Below are 18,136 nucleotides of genomic sequence, written 5' to 3' on the forward strand. Positions count from 1 at the left end.
AGATGGACAGGTCATCGTGGAGAGTTTTGACCAAACGTGATCCACCTGGAGCAGGAACCAGCAAGCCATTCCAGTATCCCTGCCAAGAAAACTCCATGGACAAAGACAACAGGCATTTAAAGTATACACTCCATTTATTACTCAACTGCCGCCAAGATGCAGGCAGAAGAACCAGTATAAGTTTGTCCCAACCTCAATCCCAGCCTACTCCAAAAACCTACTCCCACTGTTTCTCCAAATTGGGCATAGGCAAACTTGGCCCTCCAGATGTTTTGAGACTACAGATCCCATCATCCCTGACCACTGGTCCTGCTAGCTAGGGATGATGGGAATTGTAGTCCCAAAACATCTGGAGGGCCGAGTTTGCCTATGCCTGCTCCAAATCCTCTCCTTTTCAACTCCCGCTCCTGCAACCCCGGCCAATCATAAGCTGCTGTTCATTAACCATTTGCTGGCAGGGAAAAAATAAAAGAACACACTTGGTGAACTAACCTGCCCAGCTTCAACAGGTAGGGAGCACTGCCGAGACACAACCCACAGTGGCTCCTGCCTGCTCTGAAAACTTCTGCAGTGTATCCCACACAGGATCCCTTTTCTCCCTGCAGAAGAAATGAATATTGGTACTTATTGTGATTAATTTACTTCTCTGTAGGGAGGAAAGGTGGGTATCTGCCTGAATTTTGTGGTTTACTTAGCAGCTGGTACTACTTTTTAGTTCTGAACGCGTTTTAAGGTTTGGCTTGAACATGTATTGAATCTGGGAGGGGGTTCCCAGCCCACTTGGATAACCCTCTCAAAGGTTTTCAAGTGGAAAAGTGGGAAGGAGAGAACAACTCCAAGCCTCAGCTTTCAAGATCAGTGGCTGTCTCTCTTTCAGAAAGCCAGGGCCCTTTCCTTACAGATTGGATGAGGTCCTGCAAACTGAGAGGACTAAGCCCGTAAGCTCCAAATCAAGCATTTCCACTTCAAGAAAACGTTGTTCGTTTGCCCCCCAAGGGCTGCGAACCTCTTGGGGGTTCCTTTGGCAGATGCTGTAGTTTTTCAGACTGTAATCCAAAGATAAAGGGACGTGGTTTTGAAACATCCAGATGATGGGGAATAGGACTTGTCACTTCCAAGTTGCCTTGTTTGTTGATCATTCATTCTGATTCGTGGCGCAGGGAGATTACATGACATTGTGTCAAGCAAGTGCTCTCCCACTCTTCCAGTGCAGTTCTCCATAACCCTTATTGCAAGAAGTCTGATATTTCGAGAAACAGGTTAGATGTGCAAGAACTCCATATCAGCTTTAACTGGGCAACCTGAATTTGCCAGCATGGGATTGAATCTCATATGAAAAGGAGGACTGAAGTCCGTCCCCCCCCCCCAAAAGGAGGACCTCTCTTCCTTTCCCCTCTCCAACAAATCAGGGACTAGTGCAACAACCTGCAATGCTCTTCCTATATATATGTGCCTCTCACCTCTGAGCCCGCAAATATACAAACCAGAATAATGGTGCTTCCAGACCCATTCACTGGTCCTTTTAAGTAGTAATAAGCTGTAACCAAGCCTAAGGATGCTGAGACCATGCCATATATTCTTTCCGAGCACAATTCAAAGTGTTGGTGCTGACCTTTAAAGCCCTAAACTGCCTTGGTCCAGTATATCTGAAGGAGCGCCTCCACCCCCATCATTCTGCCCGGACACTGAGGTCCAGCGCCAAGGGCCTTCTGGCGGTTCCCTCCCTGCGAGAAGCCAAGTTACAGGGAACCAGGCAGAGGGCCTTCTTGGTAGTGGCACCCGCCCTGTGGAACGCCCTCCCACCAGATGTCAAAGAGAAGAACAATGCCAGATGGGCAGGGTATAAATAAATAAATAATAATAATAATTCCTTATGCCCTGTTTTGGACCATTTGATTGCCAGATATGCATCTAGAGTCAGTATCTTTATGTCATGCTTACGGACGTATCCTGTATATTTGTATTGTTAAAAAGTATCTCTCAGTTTGATTGTTTTCATTTTTGATTACCCATGGGTTTTAGCAAATAACGTTTGACTGATAGATGGATTGACTCCCCTGTGCTAAATTTTAGACTCCTCTTCCCCTGCCCTCTGTAAAGGGTCACTCGCACTGATGGCACTATAGAAACAAACACCGCAACAGCCTTAACAACCTGAGGTTTGAATGAAAATAATTAACTTGACCCAGCAGTAAGAAATCAGTTCTTTATTTTCAATATAAACAATTTGAAGAGGAACTTGGAGAGCAAAAAGAATAGGAAGCAGAACTTCAGGAGGGAAGGTGTCTTTGAAGTTCTGACTCAAACCCATCTCATGGGAATCATCCGCTGCCGCCGATGCCTCTGCCATTAGACCTGGCAGCCCAAAATGATCAGTGAGTTGGAAAGCTCAGTGAAGTCATTGCACAAGTCCTGGAATTCTTCATCCTGGCATTCGTCCTCATCTGGCCATCTCTCGATCCAGGTGTCCTTGCTAATGAGGTAGTTGACCCTGGAAAGGGGAGAAGGAAAGCTTTGAATCTTTGCTCCACAGGAAAACCGGCTGGCCTAAGTGCTGCATGTGAATCTAGATACATCGTAGATCAGTAGGTAAAGATAAAGGGACCCATGAACATTAGGTCCAGTCGTGGCCAACTCTGGGGTTGCGGCGTTCATCTCGCTTTATTGGCCGAGGGAGCCGGCGTACAGCTTTGGCTCATGTGGCCAGCATGACTAAGCCGCTTCTGGTGAAACAGAGCAGCGCACGGAAACGCTGTTTACTTTCCCGCCGGAGTGGTACCTATTTATCTACTTGCACTTTGATGTGCTTTTGAACTGCTAGGTTGGCAGGAGCTCACCCCGTCGTGGGGATTCGAACCGCCAACCTTCCTAGGCTTTGTGGTTTAACCCACAGCACCACCCGCTTCTCTAGATCAGCAGGTAGAGGCGGAGAAATAGGAAGGGACTGCCTGCCCATGAAGGGCTTACCTGGGTCATGCAGCTTCAGCTTCCAGGAAGATCTCACAAGAGCCCCACAAGATTACAAGGAGGCCTCCAGAGGCCTTGCACGACCTTCCCGAGACCCCAGTAAGCAAGGAGCTCTCGACGTGATCTTGAAGGACTCTCACAAGATCTCACTAGAACCCAGAAGCTGCAGCAGCTGCTTCTCCTTGTTGCGCCTTATATTCTGCTGTCTGAAGCGGCTGCCTCGGTCTGCCTCGTGGATGGGCCGGCCCTGTCAGAAGGCATGCTCCATGGCCTTAACACCTCTTGCGATCTTACAAAGGTACAACACAAAAGGAAAAAAGGCCCCTCTCATGGAATCATAGCCAAGATGGGCCTTGTTAGTCATGGGGACCAAATTTCAGGCTTGTTCTAACTAAGGCAACTGTAGCTTCCAACCAATAAACATTTCCATTTCCATTAAGGGGCTGAAACCCAGGAACAGTCTCCAAGAAGATGCAGGTTGAGAGAGGAAATTTTAGAATACAAACAGCTTTACGCTTGAATTTTGTATATGCAGTGGTGCTACATTGGTGCAATGTAGTTGATCAAGTCTACCTGGTATGTAATGTTAAGGTAGGAACAACTATTTGCAATTCACACTTCATGCTTTTGCTGTGGGAGCAAAGGTGTAAATAATAATTTAGGAGATAGGGATAAGGTAAAAGGTAAAGGTAAAGAACCCCTGGACGAATTTGACTATGGGGTGCAACTCTCATCTCTGCTTTCAGAGACAGCTTTCTGGGTCATGTGGCCAGCATGACTAAACTGCTTCTGGCGCAACGGAACAGCGTGACAAAAACCAGAGCACACGGAAATGCCATTTACCTTCCTGTTGCAGTGGTTCCTATTTATCTACTTGCACTGGGATGCTTTTGAACTGCTAGGTTGGCAGGAGCTGGGACAGAGCAACGGGAGCTCACCCAGTCGTGGGGATTTGAACCGCCGACCTTCTGATCAGCAAGCCTAAGAAGCTCAGTGGTTTAGACCACAGCACCACCCACATCCTTACTAGGAGATAAGGATATGGGACCTGAGGCCCCTGGGAGAAGACACAACTCCTGAGTTTCATATAAGTTCTGCAATGCGGGAGAACATGGGTGAAAGCTTTCTGTATTTCCAGATATCTAGTGAGAGAGTGTGGAAGCGACCATGATGAGGTTGTGAATACAAGTCTGGTATATATAAAGGGTTCTTAGCAGCAGCATGGTTAATGTGACTTTAACAATCCCATCTATGTACCAAGAAAATGTCAGTTGTGATCACAAAAAGTTCTCTATGGAAGTGGCCCCCCCCCAACTTTTTTTCTTTTTTCTTGCTTGTTTCATTGGCTGATTGCTGTTTTTAAAAGCTGCAGCGTAACTGTTACTGAATCTTCAGTTCTTAGGCACTCTGTGGACCTGATGGTGGAGAAGCAGGCTATGCATATAATGAATAAATGAAATTAAAAACATACTCAGTTTTGGTTTGCCACATGTCAGTGCTGAGACCCCAGATCAGATACTCATTGTTCACCCCCAGATGCAGAGATTCCTGGCATCTCTTGTGGCTGATAAACTTGCGGGGCTTGACTTGTGGATTTGGATCACTCCCTGGAGGAACCAGACAGAACATGGAGAAATATTTGAATCAGGTCCATGAGCAGAAATTGGATCCAATACACATTTAAAGATGAATGCATCAAATCTGCATTATTATTATTATTATTATTATTATTATTATTATTATTATTAATACCCCACTCATCTGGCTAGGTTTCTCCAGCCACTCTGGGCGGCTTCCAGCAGAATATAAAAACATAATAAAACGTCAAACGTTAAAAGCTTCCCAATGAAGTTAAAAACTTCAGATGTCTTCCAAAAATTGTGTAGTTCTTAATCTCCTTGACATCTGATGGGAGGGTGTTTCACAGAGACGGTGCTATCACTGAGAAGGCCCTCTGCCTGGTTCCCTGTGAGGGAACTGCCAGAAGACCCTCAGAGATGGACCTCAGCGTCTGGGCTTATTGATGGCAGTGGAGACACTTCTGCTCAGTAGGTCATTAGCATTACTATTCTCATATGCAAAGGATCAAGGCTCAAGGAGTGGCTTGTCTAAGAGGCCTCCCATATGTCCTTTTAATTCTGGGTTCAAGATTAGTCAGAAACAATATGCAAACCACTATCCTTCAGATTCTCACATATCTGGCTTGGGGGGCAAGATCCACTGGAATGAGCAACTGGATCTCGATCAGCATGAAATCCCCGATGCTGGCTTAGCCAAAGATACGCTGTTGTAACTTGCTATTGTTGGCTCAAGTGGGGCTCGGTCAGCTGAGCTAAAGTTGACTGAGCTGACACAGGTAGGTGTAAGTCCAAAAAGGGGGCATTCTGGAGATGTGCCAAAGGTGGGACCAGAGAGGCTGGATCTTAGGTCTGTTCAGCTCAGCCACGTGACCTGGCAACCTGGTGCAGAATACAGTGGTACATCGGGTTACAGACACTTCAGGTTACAGACTCTGCTAACCCAGAAATAGTACCTCGGGTTAAGAACTTTGCTTCAGGATGAGAACAGAAATCACGTGGCGGCGGCAGCAGGAGGCCCCATTAGCTAAAGTGGTACCTCAGGTTAAGAATAGTTTCAGGTTAAGAATGGACCTCCAGAACAAATTAAGTTATTAACCCGAGGTAAAAGGTAAAGGGACCCCTGACCATTAGGTCCAGTCGTGACCGACTCTGGGGTTGCGGCGCTCATCTCGCTTTATTGGCCGAGGGAGCCGGCGTACAGCTTCCGGGTCATGTTGCCAGCATGACTAAGCCGCTTCTGGCGAACCAGAGCAGCACACAGAAACGCCGTTTACCTTCCCGCTGGAGCAGTACCTATTTATCTACTTGCACTTTGATGGGCTTTCGAACTGCTAGGTTGGCAGGAGCAGGGACTGAGCAACAGGAGCTCACCCCGTCGCAGGGATTCAAACCGCCGATGTTCTGATCGGCAAGTCCTAGGCTCTGTGATTTAACCCACAGCGCCACCCGCATCCCTTAACCTGAGGTACCACAGTACTATTTTAAAGTTTAAAGTTTTCCCTCTGCTGGGCTTAGGCAGAGCAACTTCAACAGCCTCCCTGCTGAACAGAATTTGGAGCTGGTGTAACTTTACTCCAGCTTAACTTCTAGTAGCTTGCTTTATACTAGTTTCTTATGCATAGAATTTCTCCCTTAATCCTTTATTAAATTATCAGGGAAGAAAATATATGAAAATATATTTAAGTTGCACAAGTGGTGTTACATTGGTCACAGTAAATGTTGCATGTAAAACACATTTCAGCTAGCTAATAGCTCACCACATTTTTTTAATGCTAAGAACTTCAAAGACGGGAATAAAATTAAATATGCCTACCTACTTTTCATTTGTTGAGGAGGAAAAAAAGGGTGTGTGTTTTTGTAACTAATGTAACATGCTTAAGCAATGTACCGTATTTTTTGCTCTATAAGACTCACTTTTTCCCTCCTAAAAAGTAAGGGGAAATGTGTGTGCGTCTTACGGAGTGAATGCAGGCTGCACAGCTATTACAGAAGCCAGAACAGCAAGAGGGATTGCTGCTTTCACTGTGCAGCGATCCCTCTTGCTGTTCTGGCTTCTGAGATTCAGAATATTTTTTTTCTTGTTTTCCTCCTCCAAAAACTAGGTGCGTCTTGTGGTCTGGTGCGCCTTATGGAGCGAAAAATACGGTAAGTTTTCCCAACCTAAGCGCCTCTAATTTTATTCCTAAAATTTATTGTCATTTCACCAAATGAAAAAAAAGCACCAGAACAATAAAGGGTCATTAATCTGTTCTCTAATTTGTCACTTGTAGAGCAAAGTGTTTAAAAATATTTATTTTTTTAAATCATTTATGGAACAGCAAAGAAGAGTAAATCTGGTCCCCTACTTTCCTCTTCAAAATAGAGGACCAGTGTTATTGGCAATGCTAATGATCTGATCTGAGCTACGTATGCCTAGGTTTATTTTCTGGATTGGACCTCTTTGCATCCTCAGCCTTTCATCCAGTAAGAGACATAAACAGAAACACATTTCCATCAACATTTGCTCCTAGGTGAATCAAGGTGAGCATTACTAAAAAGTGTGGTATTCATTTAATATAAAGAATAGTTGTTAGTAAGTTAGGCTCATGGTTTTCAGAGTTTCTAGGTACCAAAAACCCTTTCCTTGTGGTTTGCATGTTGCAGAACGCGTACATTCTGAAACAACCTCTGGTGGGAAGAAAAGACAAGCAGTGATGGGGAAGTGGGCACAGTTCAGTGGTAGAGCACTTGCTTTGAATGCAGAAGATACCTAATCCAATCTAGGTAGATCTGGGAGAGACACTCCCCCACCTAAAACCCGGCAGAGGTGCTGCCAGTCAGTGTCGACAATACTGAACTAGATGGGCCAATGGTCTCATTGGCTACTAGAAGTTTCTTTTGTTCCTAGTGCTGGGCATGGCATCTTTCACAGGGAAGCTTCTGAGGAGACTTAGGGTTGCCTGTCGGACTGACTGAAAATCAATGGCCTAGAGACTTAACGTGAGATTTTTAACAGTTATTTGAAGTAAATGTTGCTACTTTTGGATCCACAGCAAGTTTCCCTTCAGGGTGCAAATTCTTACCTGATTTAATGATTTCCAGAACTTCCATGATATAGTTGTTATAATCGCCTTCCTCTTCTATTAGAATCAGCTTGGTCTTGTACACTTAAAAACGAAGACAGAGAAAATTTTTAATTAAGATGGCTGCATGTTTTCCTCATATATGCCTTAACCTTGCTAGTGAACTTGCATGATTCTGCATGATTTGTATGATTCCCCATCAAAAAAACCCCTTAACTCCAAATAATAATAATAATAATAATAATAATAATAATAATAATAATAATAATAATTTGTTTATTTATTGTTTATATCCCGCTCATCTGGCTGGGATTCCCAAACCACTCTGGGCGGCTCCCAGCAGAATATTAAAACATGATAAAACATCAGACATTAAAAACTTCCCAAACAGGGCTGCCTTCAGATGTCTTCTAAAAGTCAGATAGTTGTTTATTTCCTTGACATCTGGTGGGAGGGTGTTCCACAGGGCAAGCCTGGGCAGTGTGCATGGAAGTCCTGGACTGCCCAGACGATAACCCCCCTTCTGGCCTCACTGATGTGGTCCAAAGGAAAGTAGAGCAATATGTTTGGCACCAGTTTGGCTGCAGGAGCTGCCAGAAGGAGGCTTACAAGGCACCACCCAACCGTCTTAGGGACCCCACTCTGGATTTGTGTAGGATTTACTCCTTAGCTTTTCTTCTCCTGAAGAGATTCCACAAGGTAGGTTTAGGAGTTTTCCTTCTCCGAGATGGGTTACCTTCCCAGGTTGAAGGTAACTTGCCCCTCAGTTCCCTCTACAGCACGTGCAAAAACCATCTTCTTGACTACTCTCTCTGACTACATTGCCTACTCTGAAGTAATCCCACTGAGTTCAGTAGGTTTTACTCCCAGGTAAGTGGGTACAGATTTGAAGGAGAAATTCTTGAATTTTATCTTCTCCCTTTGCTGCCCAACTCTCTATACATGGCTACACAGAAGTAATCCCTATTGAGTTCACCAAGACGAAGACTCTTACAAGTGGGTATAGGATCTGAATCTCCTTATAGTCTTTTAAAAAAATCTTAAATAAATAATAGGACATGATGCAGTCATAATTTCAGCACCCTTAAAGCCCACATGCTTCAATAAGAAAAACAGGTATGCTTTTAATTCTTCAACTGAAACCTGTGAGGACTTTGAAGCAGAAGGGGCTGACCTCCAGACCTCCAGACCTCCTGAACTACAACTCCCATCATTCCTGAACACTGGCCATACAGGCTCATGGGAGTGATAGCTCAGCCACTTCCTTAGCCACATCACTGCACAATGTCCAGGGTTGACCAGATGCAGCTGCTATTAACACCAAAGCACAGCCATTGCCTCATCTAGCAGAGTAAACTTTAGTTACCATAATCCACTCCTGGCTTGCAGGCTTCTGCAATTCGTAGCTGCAGATCCACAGGTTTCGTTGCAGTGTTGTAAATGGTGCAAGTTTCTTTGGGAGAAGAGCAGAGAGAGAAAATGAATGCAGAGATGGAAGATTTCTCCAGAAGTCCCCAATTGTCTCTGGGAGTATTATTAAACGGATGTGATAATTGCGGCTGCCGGGTTTTCAAATTAGGGCTGGGTTCCAGCAGCAGCCCTAACAATTATTCACCGTAGTCATAAGTCTACCCCAGGAGATTTTAAGATACTGCAGAGAGAATTCAGTGAGGAGACATCACCTTTTGGATTGCAAATGGTGGCTCTGCTCACCTACCCACCAACTCCGTTTCCAGTGCCACCAGTGCCAGATTTACGTATAAGCTAAACAAGCTATAGCTTAGGGCCCCAGTTCTTGGGGACACCAAAAAAAATAAAGGAAAAAAGAACTGGAGGTACATTTCCAAAATATAAGATAAAAAACAAATAAAATAAAACCTACATACAGTAACAGTGTTTTGTGTTATGTAGGCTCCTATGATGTAAGTAATGGGCCCCCAATCATTTTAAGTTAGAGCTTAATAATTATTTCACTATTAATATACTTCTTCTTAATTGTATTTCAGCTCAACAATTGCTTTGATAAAATACATACTTTGTTATGTGCAAATGGCTTTAGATACCTATTAGATCCATAAATTACCGTATAGCATATAATCAACACAAAAAACAGCGACAATTTGTTGTTGACAAAGGACAGCTGGACATATAAAGGGCCCCATTACCTTCAGTAGCTTAGGGAATCATCAAACCTATATCCGGCCCTGAGTCCAAACCTAAACCCCACCTCACCCACCTCTCCCTGCAGTGGCAGACTTCGGGCTCCCAAATTTCAGCGAAGCCCTGTGCACCAGTAAAATCTGGAACCCCCCGCTTGCTGTACCCCATACTATAGCATTGTTTTGGCGCCCCCTGCAGTGTGGCGGACGGTGCAACCACAATGGTCACATCACTCTAAAACCGCCTCTGCTCACCTAAATATCCCTTCATGGCTCGTCCCACCCTCTCCTCTCGTAGCTTGCCCCAAACTGCCCCCTCCTTCCGCAGCCCTGTCCAAGCGTCTCCCTTGTCCTTCACAGCTCATCCTACCTTTTAAAGGTGGGCATGCGCTTCTGAGAGCAGTTTTCTGAAACACCAGCCCTCCTCCGTCAAACCTTGCCGCAGTGGCATTTTACAGGCCGCGGCAGGTGTTTCTCGCCTGAGTCACCAGCCACCCATGCTTCCCATTTGCCTGACTGCCATCATACTGGAGTTGGAGCAGCTGCCTGTTCTCATCCACTCAAACTGCACCCTGATGACAGCCCTACAATTTTATGTATGTATATAAAACTGTGAGGCTAGTGACGTCTTTGCCTGTTAAAAAGAATTTTCAGCTTTGAAAAATCCCTCTTTTACATTTATCAAACAAAAGTTTAAAATGGAACTATTTGACACCTTCTTGACACTGGAATAAAATTGTTGGGAGGGTTGTCATATTTTAGGAGATGGTATGTAGAGACTTGAAGTTAATTATAACTTCAAGAAAAAAGAATATATTCAATATTATTGTGGCATCTGACTGTATTTTAGATTATTTTTATTGTGCATTACCTGTTAGTATTATAAATATACTATACACTGAAATATACATTTGGTAAATGTAAAAGAAAGGAACCTGCCGCTCCCTCCAACTGAAAAATTTGCTATTTTTCATCAGATAATATAAAGTGCTAGAGCTCAAACCGAGTCCAAACCAATCAGTAGTGATTTTGCCAAATCTTGTAAAGACCAGGTTCTTTTAATAGCAACCCCATCCCTTGCTATGGCACCTTAGATAATAGATACACCCTAGATTAATTCCTGTGATTCAGAAACCACAAATGTCTACAGGGCCTTTGTTTCCATGCGGACCAACCCTCCCCACATCCCCAGAGCTGTGTTTGGGTGACTGGAAGCAGCATCTCTGCTTCACCCCCTGCCTTACCTTCAGCACACCGGCAAACATCACCATGACATATCTTATCGAGGAGGCCACTCCCTTTGGAGGGATGGTAGAACTTGGTGCATTGCTCATCTGAAAGGAAGAATGAAAAGAGAGGTCCTTACTTCCACACTGACGCGCCTGTGTGGCTCACCGATTTAATTCCCTGGTGGGGGGTTGATTCCATAAGATAAGCCTTAGGAAATGCACAGAGCAGGAGAAGGTGACCCATTTCTCCAGGGTGATGTATTAGTCACCCTGACTTAATGCAGGGAAACCCATGAAGAAGGTTTCTTTAAATGGTCACATGGAAAGGAGAGAGTAGTACCCCAGCATTCTCTTCAAGTTCTGTACTCTATTCTTCAGGTAACGGTCTGTGGCTGGAAGTGTATTTTGCTGCACAAATTGACCTATGCACAAATGGTCATGCTCCTCAGTACAGACAGTGCTGCCATGAAGGACCCCGGAGTTCCTGGGCTTAAGCATGGCTAAGGAACCGCAGATATAATTCAGAAGTCACTTGAAAAATGTGGTTTATTGTTCTTTCTGACAACTGCATTACAGGGGAGACTGTGGGCAAATATTTTCAGCAGATGTCGATCTGAGTTTGGTGGAGCCACCAGTGCTCGGTTAAAAGGGCTTGGCAGCCCAGGTCGAGCCTGTCAGTGGCCAGCTCACCCTCCCTGGCCCTATAACACACTTGTTTGATGAAAAAAATCTCGAGGCACACCACCATCACAGCCCCGTGACGTCAGCGCGCAGCGTCACGCCGGGAGGGACGCACGAAAGTGTAAGTTTCAATTTTTTTCCCTCCCCTCCTGTGTAAAGGGGAATGCACTCTGCTAAGTAAAGGCACTTGCCACAGCAGCGTCAACGTCACAGCACCCACCGGCACCCAAGAGAGAAGGGGTCTCAGCAGCCCTTTTGCCAGGAAGAGGAGCAAGAACGAGAGGAGGAGGAGGAAGAGGAAGAGAGTCCCCCCCCAAAAAACATTCTCCTTTTGATCTTCCTTATTTGCAATTCCTCATTGCAAAACAGCGGTTGATATACAGCTGATTTTTTTGTTATTACAGTCCCCACCCCCTCACCTAGAAAAAACACCACCTGTCAATTTTATTATTATTATTATTATTATTATTATTATTATTATTATTATTATCATTATTATTATTCCCCGCCACTCTGGGAGGCTGAAGCCCTTTAGAATAGAATAGAATAGAATAGAATAGAATAGATTCTTTATTGTCATTACACAAGTGCAACATTGCACAAAGTGCAACGAAATTGGATGCCATCCCTTAAAACAACAAAAGCAAAACAACAACAACAACCAAACAAACCACATTCCAGCCACACCCACACCACTCCCATCAAACTCCCAGGTCACACTATCGAGTTACAGCATTCAAAAAGGCCACAGCTCTTGGATAGAAACTTAAGGCTTCCTTCTGTCCACTCTCTGTGAATTACCTGCCCGGAGCGTGTTTGGGGGGGGGGCGCTGCTGCCGGTGTCCTTCCCGTCGAGTCTCGCCTTGCCCGGCGCGTGGCGGCCGCCCTTTCCCACACTCTGCCGGCTGCGCTGCCAAGCCCCGCGGCTCGGCCTGTCAGCGTTACCGGGCTCGGCGGGCGGTAATTCCCGAAGAAAGCCGGCGGCGCTTGAAGAGCTGGCAAGCCCCCATTTGCATGTCTGTTTTCCGCAGCCCTTGGAGAGGATTAAGTTCCCTCCTTCCTGCCGGAAAACCTCCAAGCTTTGGGGGTGGGGGGGGGAGGAGGCAGCAAAGCGAGGCAGGAAGGAGAGCGCGGCTTGGCTCCTCGCCGCCGCCGCCCCGCCTCTCGCCGCCGGACTCGCCCGCCTCCCTCCAGGCAACATCTCGCGGCACACCAGGCAACATCTCGCGGCACACTAGTGTGCCGCGGAACAGTGGTTGGGAAACACTGGCTTAGAGCAGGGATGTCTTAGGGGTGGATGTTGCTGAGCTGCGCTACTTGTGGGTCTCTGCTCTCATGTCATTACCTTTTGATGTTTTTATGTGATATATTGCTCAATTCTGCATTCATAAAATGGGGCCAAAAAGACTTTCAGAAAAGTTATGTGCATGCTATTTGGTCAATACACCTATCTGGCTGGGTCCACGGGGAGAGCTGTATGTAATGTTAAGAGAATCCAGCTTGTATTTTATGTCCTCAAGTTCACCAGAGCCCAAAGTCCCAGTTTTACACAAAGCTGTAGGGATCAGGCCCTAAGATGCACAACTGAGGGCAGCTTTCAACTTATCCTGACGTTGCCATTACCTAGATTATAATAGCTGTACACCTTGACAGATCCAGGCTGAATGAGACCAGCTTCAAAATACTTGTAAGCTTTAAAATGAAAACATTCATCTTCTTCATGAGAAACCTAGGATGGGAAGCGAAAAGAAAGAACAAGTCTTTGGGTGCCAGTCTTCCACCAGAGAAGAAAATCCATACAAGCTCCATACGTTCATGATTTCTAAACCCTAAGACTGTGCACCTAAACTGAACCTGAAAGTGCTCCTATAATTTTAAGAGTTGTGTGTAGAAAAGAAAAAAAACTACCAACTGTAGCTTCCTCCTACACTACACAGCTCTAAGATAGAATTTTACTATGTGGCTTTTCCTAAGTCCTAGGTAAAGGTAAAGGGACCCCTGACCGTTAGGTCCAGTCACGGATGACTCTGAGGTTGCGGCGCTCATCTCGCTTTATTGGCTGAGGGAGCCAGCATACAGCTTCCAGGTCATGTGGCCAGAATGACTAAGCCACTTCTGGCGAACCAGAGAAGCACATGGAAACACGGTCTACCTTCCCGCCAGAGCGGTACCTATTTATCTACTTGCACTTTGACGTGCTTTTGAACTGCTCAGTTGGCAGGAGCTGGGACCGAGCAACGGGAGCTCACCCTATCGTGGGGATTCAAACCGCCGACCTTCCAATCAGCAAGCCCTAGGTTCAGTAGTTTAGACCACAGTGCCGCCCGTGTCTAAGTCCTAAGCTATTCTTAAAAGATACACAACGGCCTTTACTTTGGGCTGGGAAGACCTGTTTAAGGCCTGCCTGAACCAGGAAGCTTATTAGGCACCCTGAAGCAAATAATTTACCTCATGATTCAAAATACAGAATGATAATACCTTCTCAAATTACACGGGGACTAGTGTGTATGCCCATGAAGACAAAATGCTTCTTGTGCCAGCTCAAGAAAATAAAAAAAATCCTGTAAAATGTATACGCATAACCCACCCTCTAACTCACAGATGCACACCAGTGTTAGTTTAGCTACAGTTACATTTAGTTATGCCAGTTATTCCCAGAACCTCTCCAGCAAGTATTTACCTTGTCCAGATAGATGATGAGGTTCCCTTTTTTAGACATGGCGTCGTTGATGTCAAACTTGGAGATGTATCTGTCGACTCCATCAGAAAGCTGAACACAGAATGAGAACAATTGACATCATTGGCACCAAGGGTTGGAGTTAACCCAAGCATGCAACCCCTCAGGGGTAGAGCATTTCATCTAGAGGAAATTTGGAGGCTCAATATACCGTAATTTTTTGTCTATTAGACGCCCCCATATATAAGACTCCCCCCTATTTTGGGGGACTCAATTTTAAGAAAATGAGGGGGGATGGCCCAAAGTTGTTGAGCCTCTCCCCCCATGCAGCTGCAGGCGGGAAACACTCCCTAGATCATTTCCTGTGCACAACCACATCAAGGGAAGTTGCGCTCCAGATAGCCGGTTGGGTGGAGGGCACCTTCCCCCACGCTGCTGCGAGCGGTAAACGATCCAGGGAGTGCTTCCCATGCGCAGCGGCGTCGGGGGACGCTGTGCACCGCCAGCCAGTGCCCCCAGATCGCTCCCCACACACAGCAGCATCTCTCCCCCCCATGCCACTATCCGTGTATTGGACGGCCCCATTTTTTTGCCCTTTTGTGTCAAAAAACCTCATCCAGTATGCGGAAAAATATGGTATGTATCTGAGGGATTTCAAGAGAGGTAGGATGAATTTTCATACGGTTAGAGAAATTTCTTAGGGAAATTCCACAGAACCCTCAGTCATTTCTCCCAAGGCAGGAAATTCCTGCATGGAACAGACTCCCTTGGGAGGTGGTGGACTCTCCTTCCTTGGGGGTTTTTAAGCAGAGGTTGGATGGCCCTCTGTCAGGGATGCTCTAGCTGAGATTCCCGCATTCCAGGGGGTTGGACTAGATGGCCCTTGGGTCCCCTCCAACTCTATGATTCTATGATCCTTTGTTGTACCCAGTCTAGTAAGCTGCTGCCTCATAGCAGGAGAACTGGTGGCACATTTATGACAAACCCTAATCCATTCTTCCTGTGGATCTAATTCCAAGTTTTTTTGCTGACCGCAGTGAATTTTCTAGTGCAATATTCTCAAAGAACAACTGAAGCAGTCATCTCCAGCGCCAAGGAAAGCTCGCCTACCCTCTTAAGATCTCCAGTGTCAGGTGAAAAGCCAGTAAGCATGGAGACATCAATGATTGACATTGCAGAATCAGCCTTTCCAAGATACCTAGAATGACGGACAGGGAAAATGACGCCAGAATGGATTTCATTGCCATTAACAATAGCATTAACATCAGAATTAACAATAACAATTTAAAACAATACGTCAACCAGCATGCTAAAGTTGATTGCAATCGCAGAACAGGCAGCAGAAGTAAAAATATAGCATCGCTGTCCATTTCATCGGGACAAAAAAGTGTGCCTCTCCCTCCCATCTAAATGAAAATAATGCAAAGGCAAGGTGTGCCTGGCAAAGCCATTCTGTGGGCCACTGTATGTGCACCTCACTCCACCAAGCAGATCTTAACAAACAGGCAGGCTGGCGTGGGAGGAGGTGTTCTTTCTGTTATTTGGGGGGAAAGTCATTGAACACTTCGTGTTTGTGCTCTTTTTTTCCTTTAAAAAAAATTGGACAGCTTCAGAGCCGTCTTTCCCATTGGTGTTAGTGGTTCGTTGCGCCAGGGCGCCGGCCTCTCAGGGGCACCCTAGCGAGTGGGGGAGCTGCGCGGCTCTGCTGGCGGCCTCCCCTTCCCCTGCATGCACGCCAGCTGTGCCCCGCCAACTATATGCCTGGCGGGCATGCAGCTTCCTTCCCAAGCCTCCGCAAGAGGAGAGCGATCCCCACAGAGGCTTAGCCTCGGCACCTGCTGAAGACAGCCCTGCTCCTGGTTGTTGTCCTTCTCCTGCTTCCTGGTAAATGGCGGCGCACAGCCTTCCCAGGCTGCCTTCTCTGGCGCCCTGACGCTGGAGAGCATGTCCGCCAGCACATTTTCCTGCTCAATCGCCGCCACCACGCTGGGGATCAGGGCAGTGGGGGAGGCAGAGGACATTTTCTACCTTGTTTTGGAGTTGTCGGGGAGGGGGGCGTCGGAGGGATCTTTGCACCACAGTGCCGGATATGCTTAAGACGGCCCTGGACAGCTTGCTTAATGCACAGTGGTTATGTAGGTGTGCAATACAAACAGCAAAACCACAACTGAGCAACCTACCGTGGCTTAAAATCTCGATTGTTTAGCTATTTCAGTAGACTCTCTGGTGTTCAGAATTGGAATCATTCCTTTACAGTGGTGCCTCGCAAGACGAAAAGAATCCGTTCTGTGATTCTCTTCGTCTAGCGGTTTTTTCGTCTTGCGAAGCAAGCCCATTGACGGATTAGCGGATTAGCGCTATTAGCGGCTTTTAGCGGCTTTTAGCGGCTTATCTGCTGATCGGATCAGCTGATAAGCAGCTTAGTGGCTTAGAAAAAGGGGGAGGAGAGGGAAAAAACAGCAGGAACTCGCAAGACATTGTCGTCTTGCGAAGCAAGCCCATAGGAGATTCGTTTTGCGAAGCACCTCCAAAGCGGAAAACTCTTTCGTCTAGCGAGTTTTCCGTCTTGCGAGGCATTCGTCTTGCGGGGCACCACTGTATCTTGTGTTCCTTTTGCAGGCTGAGGGCTTAGCTATGCTTTCCTTTTGCCCCACACTTTCCAGGCACAGGCCAACGCTTCAAAGCTCCGTGTCCAAGTGTTCCCTGGAGCTTTGTGGTTTTGCTCCAATTCAGTGGTAAAAGTGGGTTTTCGCAGGGAAATCTCCGGGGGTGGGGTGGGGGAGAGTACTTGGATATGAAGCTATAAAGTTCAAGCCATGCTTGGAAAGCATGAAGGAAAGGTAACTGCAGATAAGCCCAGAGAGTATGGTGCAGTCAACCGCCCTACAAATCCAAATCCAAATATCTCAAACTCCTGAAACCAGAGAAGCCTATGGTTGTTAAGCAACAATTTCTGCTTCTCCCAGTCGTTGCTTTGAATGTTCAGTGATGGTGACCTACGTCTATCTTGAAAGCCCCAAATGCTCACCTGGTGCATATCTTGATCTTGACTGCTCCTTTGGCTCCTTTTTCCTGCCCTTTAACTTGTAATTGGGGGGGAAGCACAAAGAATTAGTCACTTTGTGGAAATTCCTTGCAGTGTGACTCAAAAAAGAGTAACACAGGCTTAATTGTCCAACTAAGATCCATACTTGCCATTGCTGGCCTATCCAACTAATAGGCCCCTTCCCAAAGAATGTCGTGGCCATGACTGGGGATGTGGGGCTCTCCAGATGTTGTTGGACCACAACCCTTCATCCCTGCCATGGGATGGGACCACTTGCCATGCTGTCTGCGGCTGATGAGACTTGGAGTCCAACAACTTCTCTGGTCTCAAGCTTGCTTCCAGTATCACAACTGGACTGGGGTCGGGGAAAAGGAGTTGGGGCAAATGAGTGCAAAGAGGGGAGGGGAGGGGAAGGAGAGGGTCTATGCAGCTTTACCCACATGTCCCTACTTATTTTAACACCAGACCCACCCATCCCAGACACACAATTAGACAAACATTTGCTGCTGTCACATCTAGCTTGGCCCTTGCAATTGCTGTTCAATTTGGACTTTTTAACATCTGAAGTCTGCAGTGCTGTCTTCCCTGGAGGTGCTTTGTAATGTTGTTTGGAGGACTTGTTCAAAGTTCATTTTCTGGGACCATTAGAGTGAGCGGTATTGAATAAGCCAAGCAGTGTCTCAGATCAGACTGGCAGATTATACAGGGCACACTGTCTAAATTCTTTGTTTGTTT

The 18,136-nt window shown here is 46.2% G+C and overlaps 1 protein-coding gene across 2 annotated transcripts in view; it reads right to left on the bottom strand.

Moving 5' to 3' along the window:
* Positions 1–2,192: 2,192 nt before the first annotated feature.
* Positions 2,193–18,136, bottom strand: part of LOC310696846 (A.superbus venom factor 1-like) — a 71,104-nt gene continuing 55,160 nt past the window's right edge. For both annotated transcript variants that reach the window (XM_083482894.1, XM_083482893.1), the window contains 9 exons: positions 17,384–17,438; positions 15,466–15,553; positions 14,359–14,448; positions 13,302–13,407; positions 11,013–11,102; positions 8,976–9,062; positions 7,610–7,693; positions 4,439–4,574; positions 2,193–2,491 (listed from right to left, as the gene is read on the bottom strand). In XM_083482894.1, coding sequence (XP_083339020.1) covers positions 2,350–2,491; positions 4,439–4,574; positions 7,610–7,693; positions 8,976–9,062; positions 11,013–11,102; positions 13,302–13,407; positions 14,359–14,448; positions 15,466–15,553; positions 17,384–17,438 — 878 coding nt within the window. In that variant the 3' untranslated portion in view covers positions 2,193–2,349. The remainder of the gene's footprint in view (positions 2,492–4,438; positions 4,575–7,609; positions 7,694–8,975; positions 9,063–11,012; positions 11,103–13,301; positions 13,408–14,358; positions 14,449–15,465; positions 15,554–17,383; positions 17,439–18,136) is intronic.

The sequence above is a fragment of the Podarcis liolepis genome (assembly GCF_965112155.1).
Source record: "Podarcis liolepis genome assembly, chromosome: 17".
NCBI classification, from domain to species: domain Eukaryota; kingdom Metazoa; phylum Chordata; class Lepidosauria; order Squamata; family Lacertidae; genus Podarcis; species Podarcis liolepis.